Below are 9,700 nucleotides of genomic sequence, written 5' to 3'. Positions count from 1 at the left end.
ATAAGTAAATCTTTGAAAAAAGAACAGCCCTTTGACAGAGATATAAAAAAATGGGGATGACTGAAGGAAGTGACAAATGAATGAGAAAGCTGACCCCTCTAAGTGCAAGGAGCTGTGGTGAATAAATTATGGTGCAGATTATGATTCTGCAAAGCAGCCTTTTTTTTAAACCTGTAAGAGGTTATATAATGTATATGTTGCCCAAAAAACCACCAGGTAAGAAATGTTTGAGAAAGTCCCAAAGTTCTTTAGACACAACTACAAAACATACATAATCTGTTATATAGACTCTTCCTGAGACTAGAAGGACAAAAGTTAACCAAACTCATTTAATGAACTTAATATAACATTGAAACTGAAAAACTACAGCAAATATATATCTATATGTATATACATATATATACATACTAGCGTGTGTGTGTGTGTGTGTGTGTGTGTGTGTATGCGTATGCCAGTCTTAGGAACATAAATGAGAAAGAAAGGGCAAGTTGAATCCACCAGTATATTATAAAATAATAACACCCAAAATACTATGATAGAGCCTCAAGAAGATGTGCATATCCACAATAACAGTCAGATTTAAGCACCTGTCTTTCAATAACAGACAAAATAAATGAAGACCTATGGTAGAACATTTAAACATTATGCACCAATTAGACCTAAATTTATGTTAATAGAATAGTTCACACAACAGAAGAATAGACAACTCTCCTCAAGTGCACATGGAACATGTGTGAAGACTGACCATATTCTGGCCCATAAAATAAGTCTCATTGAATTAAAAAAATCAAATCATACAAAATATGTTATCTGACTGCAATGGAATTAAATTAGAAATTAATAATGAAACATATGTGGAAAAGCCTCCAAATACTTGGCAACTACATAGCATACTTCTAAATAACGCTTGGATCAAAGCAACCAGGATCTTCAATCAATGAATTCAATTTCTATTTTGAGTGGCTAAAAATAGAAGGGTAACAAAGTAAACAAGGAAGATACTAATATAAGGGTAGAAATCAATGAAATCAAAAACAAAAATAAAGAAAATCAATAAAACTAAAAGCTAGTTTGTTGTGAAAGTCAGTAATATTGGTAAGTCTCTAGCTAGAATGATTTAAAAAAAGACAAGACACAATTACTAAGATCAGGAATGAGATGTAACATCACTACAAATTCTACAAATACCAGAAGGATAAAAAAATTGGTCAATACGACTGAGAAATACAAACTCTCATGAACTTCTGGTGGAATGAAAAATTTTAATCTCTCTTTGGTTGAATATTTGAGACTACCTAATAAAACTATGCAAACACTTAATCATTTGACCCACCAGCCCTACTTCCAGGAATCCATTGTGAAGCTACATCTCTAATCATAAAATACACATGCATAAGGTTTTCATTCCAACATTGTTGAAACACTAAAATATTAGAAACTAATATCCATATGCAGAGAGTAACTAAAAAATTATGGTAGTGACTCAATGGAATACTATGCAGTTAGAAACAATGAGAAAATCTCTACACACTAATTGGCTTCAGATCCATAATAAGTACAAATAAATCGAGGCTAATGATTATAAAAATTTATTCTCATATTCTCACAAAAGGGTGTTGGTATCTTGAGTCTGTCTCATAGAATGACCAAAAGTAATCAGCAGAAATAATGGAGTCAACAAGGATGAGTGCAATTTCCAAGTCTAAAAGTACTGATCAGAAAACAAAATCAGGGAAGAGTTAGAAGGGATCCCAAAAGGTAATGTATGAGACCATCCATAAAGTAGTTTATACCAGTGGTTTTCAAACACACCCTCTTCTGAAGCCCAGGAATGAAGCTGAAGGGAGCCTCACAAGGAGCAGAGATTCTCAGGTCCCTTGAAGGGAGGGAGCTGTCGCAGAACAATGGGACCTAGGCCCTTTGAGAAACTCACAAGGAGGGCTGATCCTCCCCGGATGCCGCCGCCTGGGAGGAGATCCAGGCATCGTCCCGGAGGTTAAGAAACTTGGCGCTATGCCAGTGAGAAATCCACTGGTCCCACCCCCTTCCCTAAGGCTGGCCAGATTGGGGTTCAGGCCTCGCTTGCATCCCTGGGCAGCAATCCCCACTCCTTCGTCCACGTCCCCTACCTCACTCCGCCCCCATCCCCCCCGCCCCAAAAGCAACGCCGAGTCCTGCGGCGCCGGGAGGAGAGTCTGGGGTGGGGGAAGGGTCGTTCAGAAGGAAGGGGGGAGCGCGAGGAAACCGGGACGAGCGGGCGGCTTCCAGGCATTTCCTGCCCCAGGATGGAGTCTCGGCTACCACCGCCCCGGGACACCGCTTGCTGGCCTCGCACCCACCTCCTGCAACAGCTGCCGCCGCTTCTCTCCGCGGTGCTCCCGCAGGCGGACTCCCTGCCCCTCGAGCTCCAGGACCCAACAGAGCCGCGCCAAGCTCGCCGCTGGCCGAGGGACGGCTCCTCCGGCAACAAACGCCGCAATTCTGGCCGCCGCAGAGGAGCACTGCGGGGCGGGCGGCAGGGACAGGCGCTCCCCCCTCGCCTCCCCGCGCCCCCCCGCGCCCAAGCTCCCTCCCGCTCCTCTCCGGGCAGCCGGCCGGTCGCCAGGTGCCGGCGCCGCCCGTCCGAGCACGGGGCCACACACCTCGGCGCCCGCCCCGAGCGGCGGGTCACGTGACCCGCCGTCGGCCCACGTGACCCCGCGGCCGCCCCGCCGCAGCACCCGCAGCCCGCAGCCTCCCGCTGCTCTGTTCTATATAGTGATATATAGTAGTTTTAATATTCTACGTAGTTGGTTCATATGGCAAATGTAAATTATAAATTTATATATAACAAGCCATACACTTATATAGCCCGGAATGTATATTATAAATTATATACATTGATATTTACTGTTTAAATGTTAAATATAATATTTCAAATATTAAAACACATAGCGGGTCTTGGAAAATATTGATAAGCAAATCATATGTTCAAAAGCCACTTCCCAGCATCGGGATGATCTAATATGTGCGCTTTGTGACGGGAGACGAAACTGTCACTTTAACAAGGTCACCTGTCTGCTCTGATAATGAAACCTTGCATTTTTCCCTTTATACTGGATTCCGGCCTCCGCACCCCAAACTTTATCCCTGACTTTTTATCCTGTCTGAATGTTATAAAATTTATAAATGCCAACAAAAAAATGTGGAATGAACTCATGAACTTTGGAAATTTTAGTTTAATCCCTTTAATTAGGTACTTTTATTTGGCAAGTCAGTCTTTCTGAAGTTGTAGTTGCTCATAGTTCTTTATTGCTTTAAAATGTTTTACCAGTGCAGAAAATTCCATATTCAAATAACATAAATCTGAGTAAATTTGGTCCATGGACACATCTATTTTAAAAACGGAATTATATTTTCTATGTATGATAACAGTCTTATTTCATCAAATATAGAAAGTATCAGGGGTTTTTTTTTATTTATTTGTGCATACAAGAACTGGGGTCCAGGCCAGAGGTGTGTGTGTGGGGGGGTGAGATGATTCCCCAGAGACAGAGTGGGGAACAGAACAGGCAGATTGACTGAACTATACTGCTGAGGGGAGCAGCGGGCAAGGCAGGAGAGGTCTGCTGCGCCATGTGGGTAGCTCCCTGGTCGGGGATTGAACTTGTCCTGCAGTGGCTGCAGGTAGCTTCACAGGTTGTGTCTTTACCCCTTGCGCAACCAGGGAGGCCCATCGGGCCTCTTTTAAGTCAATTTTAAAATCTATACATTATCATTCAGTGGCTGTATATTACCTTTACACTTCCCATTGGTACCACTATGAAGAAATCATCCCCCTGACTCAGTTAAATTTCTGTGCCTCCCTGTCTTATTTTAACTTGTAGGTCACATAGAAGAAACACCCAGACTTTGAGTTGCAAAGTGCAACTTGTCAGCTCTTTAAAACTTACCTTACTCTCTCTATTCAATACACTCCCCTCAGCCACTCCAAGTGGACTAGATACCAAACTTCTATAGAAACACTCTTCCCAATGCCACAACACACCATCCACTCTTTCCTACGTTTCAGAGTCCAAATTAATTAAGTTCTTTTTCTCTCAAACGTCCCCTAAGTAGCAACCCATGGTAACTTTTGCATTTAAAGCTATGAGAACAAGCTTTTTGAGGGAGTACAGTATTCATACATGTATTCAATTTGTGCGGCATGTATTATCTTTGCACCAACAGTTTTTAAGTTCAAGAAGGATAATTTCTGCCAACTTTAACATAGAATTTTATTGGCAAAACAAGTAAGACTCAAAGACACATCAATGCACTAAACAGCAATCAGAAAGGTACCTTACTTATAAGGTGGCTCAGTTCTCTATAAGCGTAAATGCTAAATATCACAATCTGGACAAAAGACAAATATATTAACAGATGTGTTTTCAATTTTAATATTCAATTGGCATCAGAAGAATGATTCAGGTCATATACCAAGTTGGTCAAGGTTAGTATCAGGATTAAAGATGTATGTGACAACACAGAACCAAATATGGAAATCAAACATTATTCAAAGATCACAACACAGAACAGAAGGACAATGAGAGGCATGCTAATTTTCTTGGTGTGCCTCAGGGTCATTTTGATTATGTATTTTGACTTGTAGTTTCTTAGCAAATTCCTCAACTTCATGGAAAGCAGTAATAAGTGACTCAAGACTGCAATCATCATCAGTGGACAACACTGCTTCTTTTTTGATACTGTTACCAATATTCTCAAACATTTCTAGAACAACTTGAATATTGTCATTTGTCTCTTTCCTGTTAAAAAGGTCCATGAATTCTGATATTACGTCAACACTGAGTAGTTCTTTCATCATGGCAGGATTTTCAGACAAATTCAGTAGCACTTTCAGAACATGAAACCTTGTTTCGGTATTGCCCATGGCTAATAAGGAGAGAAACCCAGACATATACTTGACAACCAATGCATGATAGTCAATAGTTGTAGTGAGGTGTCTAACCATCTTTATTCCAGACAGCTGTTCAGGGGAATCCAAACTATAAGTAAAGGTTTCTTCACACACTTGACATACGTATGTCTGAATCATGTTTAGGTTGGGATAAGGTGGAGCCATATGAATCATATTTTCCAAAAAACTTGTCCTATCTCTGGAGGAAGGATAACTGAGCAAGGTTTCAATAAGTGAGACAACACCTGAATCGCGAATAAAATCTCGGGTAAATTGAGAAGCACTTCTCATACCCATTGCAATTTTAGATATTTCATGAACAAAAGGATCGCGAATTTTGTCCATTAATACAAGGAGTTCTTCAAACTCTGCAGAATCAATTTTAAGCTCACACTGTATGCAGCTGCAGGACCAATCGGCAGGCTCTGCACTCTCCTTGGCCCTAAGATGCTCTCGAATTTCTGTGACTGACCGGTAGGATGGATCATACTGAAAGGGGAACTCAGGGTCAGGCTGATCAGGTGGAAGCAAAGATTCCCGTTCCTCCCCTTCTGGGGTAGGTTCCAAATCCTTGGGCTTTCCCCAAAACATTTCAGAGAACAGAGATGCTGCTTCTTTTGAAAATCTAAAAGGGTTTGGGGATGGGAAGCCAACTCTACCCCATGGACCAGGCTTGAACTTAATAGTGACCTCTTCCCAGCTTTGGGGCCTGCGTGAAGCATCAGGCTCCTGCTCAACTGAATACCTGGACTTGCAAATGGCCCGGAACACAGGGCTAGGATTTGGTTCAAAATGGGCCTCATCTCCTGCCCAGAACCAGGACCCGACAATAGCTTCCTCCTCAGCAGCTAGCCTGTCTTCTCTAGCCTCAGCTGCTGTCTTGACCCCGTTCTCTTCCCCAGCCCAGAACCAAGAAGCAATAATATCCTCTTCCTCAGCTTCTAGCCTGGATTCTTCTCCATCTGTAGAACTTATAATGGCTTCATCCGCTTTCCAGAACCAGGATGCGATCAGGGTTTCCTCCTCAGTCAGTGACCTATCTTCTTCTTCAGTCCCATCATCTATACTGCTCTCTTCCACAGCCCATAAGCAGGGCCCTATCATGGTCTCTGGCCTTGCGTATTTTCTGGACCAAAACCAGGAATCAGCAGTGTCCTGTTTCTCCTCTGGCCTAGCCTTCCAGATGCCACCACTGGCAGGATATGCAGAGTGATCTGCTGCCCATAAGCAAGAGTCACTGGTCTCTTCTGCCTCTGCCATAAATTTGTACCTGGCACTAGTCTCATACTTCATGCTGACCTCTTCTGTGGTCCCATACCGAGGTGATATAATAACCTCTTCCTTCTCCTCTATGTTAGACTTGCTGTTGACTTCAGTTCCCACACAAGCTTCTAGACCCGCCCAGAACCACGGCCCAATAATGGGCTCTTCCTCCTCAGTCCCTGGAATAGTATCACAGTTTACTTCACTCCCAGAATCCATCTGGGCCTGGTTTCCAGGCCAAAACCAGGATCCAAGTATTGTCTCTTCATCTACTGGTCTGGCCTCTTCTCCAGCCTCAGCCTCTGTACCGACTTCCTTTCCAGTCCAAAACAAGGGAACAGCAATGCCTTCTTCCTTCAACCTTGGTCTGGATTTGCAGCTGTCCCCAACACCAGCTTCCTCACTGGCTTCATCACTGACCCAAAACCAAGACCCAAAAATGGGCTCTTCCTCAGGCTCTGGGTTGGTTTCCTCAGCAGTCCAAAAGCAGGAACCAACAATGACCTTTTCTTCATTAGCTGCTAGCACACAATCAGAGGTAGCCTCAGCCCCAGTTTCCATACTGGTCTCTTTCTCTGTCCCTAGCATGGAATTCCCAATAGGCTCCTCCTCAGTTTTTGGTTTAGAGTTACTGATGTCCTTAGTCCCCATGCTGGCCTCTTCTTCATTCCAGAACCAACTGCCAACAATGGACTCATTCTCCACTTGTGGGCTGGACTTGACACTGTCCCCACCCAGTATGCTAGACTCTTCTGCAGCCCTGAACCAGGTCCCAGTGGAAAATTCTTCCACAGACCTGGCCTCTCGCTTAGCCTTGGCTCTTGCCTCGATTTTGGCCTCTTCCTTTGCAATTTCTCTGTCCCTAGCCTCTTTTTTGCACTTGCGCCTTGACAAGGTATTATCCTTTTCTACAGGCCAGAGCCAGGATTTTTTGTTGACTATACCTTTGGACCCAGACATGAAATCAGTGGAAGCTTCTCTCTCAGCCCTCTCTCTGGCCCTGACACTGGCCCCTTTCCTGGCTCTGGGTTTAGGCCTGGATTTGGCCTCCTCTTCAGCCCAGAACCAGAGCTTCACATTGTCCTCACATTCAGACATAGAACTGGACTCAGAAACTTCTTTTTTGAATGTAAACCTGAACCTATTATTGGGCTCTTCTCTGGGTCTAGACCAGATATTGGTTTTTTCTCCAGCCCAGAAGCAGGATGTCTTAACAGATTCGTCCTCAGAACTAGAACTAGACCCAATATTGAGCTCCCAATTGGTTTTGGGCCTAGACATGGCTCCTTTTTTGTCCATGTGCCTGGACCTCATATTGACATTTATCCCGCTGCTAGGACAAAATCTTGCACTGCCCTCTTCTCCAACCCAAAACCAGGAACTCAGAGAGGGTCCATCTGCCCACCTAAAACCACAATTGTGCGAGGGCTCTTGTTGGGACGTAGGCCTGTGACACCACCAGGATCCTGTACTGGCCTCTTCCTCTGAGTTCAGTAAAGGCTGGATTCCTGATTGGGACTTGACCTTGGTGCCAGGAAAGGAAACAGCATCCACACTGACCAAGTCCCTATCCACAAACAACGTATTAGCTTTGGCATCAGACCCAGTCTCAGTACTGACCAGTGGCCAGGCTGTGGTACTGATTTGAGATACTCTTTCTGTTTTCAACACTGCTTCAGCATCATACACATTTTGGGGCCATGAGTGGGTTTCATTCTTGGTCTCAGGATGTGCCCCACCTACTACCATGGCCTCAATTTTGGGCCATCTCCTACCTATTGCTCTGAATTCAGTCTTGGGCCTTGCTCCAGACATAGCCTTGGACGCAATTTTAGGCCTTGCCCCAGACATAGTCTTAGATTCAGTTTTGGGCCTTACATCAGGCATATGGGCTAGGGTCCTAACCTTGGGTCTGACCACCATTGGGGCCTCATTCTCTCTCTCAGCCCCACCTCCTGCCTCTTCTCCAACCTTCTTTTCAATTTTGGCCAGGGCACCAGGCTCAATCTCCGCCCCAGTCATGGTTCAAACTACAGAGGATACCCCTATACCAGTCTCAGTCTCTACCACAGATGTATCACAGTTTTGTTCTTCACTTTCGGATTGCTCAATTATTCAAGTTGGAAATAAGAATTTGAGCCAATCACCACTTCAGCAGCCAGTCAGTCACCTGTTCAAGCCCAAACTCAGCCAACAATACAGAGAGAAGATGAGGCACAAGCAATCTCAGAGAGGATGGATGGTTCCAGAATGGGTGCAGACCTGTTGAGGGCGGGTCAGCAGCAAGTCCAACATCAACTGAGCTGCAGCTGGAAGTGGCTCTAGGGAGAAAACGACATGGGGCTCTGAGTCTCTTCCGGGTGGTCCCTTGCAGGAACCCACACAGGGCCTGGACTTGAATGTTGGGTGGAATAGTGGCACTATTAGCAAGTGTGTATGTCACCCTCATTTTGTCCACACCTTGCAACCCCAGAGCTGCCTCACTGCCTAGCCGGCTACAAAACAGGGGTGGGGATGGTGGGAAAGTGTGCAGATGACGGCAGAGGTTGAGAAGCCCCCAGACTAGACCCTAATCGCCCTCGGACCTGGGTTTGCCTCCATTACCACACCCAAAAGTCTACCCACGCTCATACCAACCTGCACTGATGGGGTGCAATTTCCCCCTCCTTTCTTTGTTCCGGTGGTAGTAAGCACACAGCAGAGGGCAGCCCGTCCTAGGGACAAGTAAACACACAGGAGGAAATGAAATCTGACTACTAGTAGATAGCAAAGCAGGTATCCTGATTCCTGACGCAAATATCACCTCTTACCATTTATGGGTCCAACGTGTCTAGCATTTCCTGCCTCCCAGTCCCTGCTCACACACTGCCTCAACTCATAGCCAGCCCAAACAACACCTACCCCAATATTCCTAATAGCGCCTGGAGAAAACGCACATGGGCTGCGGAGGCAGCGTGCACATCTGGCAGGGCTGGGAGAAGTGGGGGAGGCCCTGACCCACCTGGATCAAAGACACCAGGCATGCTCTTACCCTGCAGCTGCCCCCTGCACTGCCCCTCTTCACACCAACCTCCAGAGAGCTGAGCCAGTCTTCTCTTCCTTTCCTTCCTTGCAGAAGTGAGGAGTCTTAAAGCAGGCCTATGGACAAAGAGATGAAAAGGTAAGACAGCCAGGAAATAATGGTGCCAACTGAGAGCTTGATGAGCAGATGACAGCAAGGATGGGAGTACATACAGACAGGTCTGCGGCCTGCCTGTGCCCATAGAGGTGCCTCTCTTTTTCTTTCTCCTTTTCCTAATAAACCTGTCCTTTGAAAATGTAAAAATAAAACCAAAACAGAAAAGAGAATGTTATCTCTTTAACATTCAGGAATCTGTTGGTAGAATATGGATATTAAATTTAGACACCCCCCCACCCCCGTGTCAATATTCAGGATATTAACTGCACTTTACATCACACACTTCCCATTCCTTTCTCTAAATATGAGGCTTCACTACTAGA

General features: G+C 45.0%; 1 protein-coding gene across 1 annotated transcript; it reads right to left on the bottom strand.

The window, feature by feature from the left end:
* Positions 1–4,576: 4,576 nt before the first annotated feature.
* GPRASP1 (G protein-coupled receptor associated sorting protein 1) lies at positions 4,577–8,221 on the bottom strand (the record flags this gene model as incomplete). The annotated part of the gene is made up of 1 exon (XM_084258520.1): positions 4,577–8,221. One exon carries the CDS (start codon positions 8,219–8,221, stop codon positions 4,577–4,579), a length of 3,645 nt encoding a protein of 1,214 aa, XP_084114646.1.
* Positions 8,222–9,700: the final 1,479 nt, after the last annotated feature.

Source organism: Talpa europaea, assembly GCF_964194135.1.
Source record: "Talpa europaea genome assembly, chromosome: X".
Taxonomy (NCBI): Eukaryota; Metazoa; Chordata; class Mammalia; order Eulipotyphla; family Talpidae; genus Talpa; species Talpa europaea.
The sequence above is the reverse complement of the archived record's forward strand: the minus strand, read 5'-3'. Positions and strand labels throughout refer to the sequence as shown.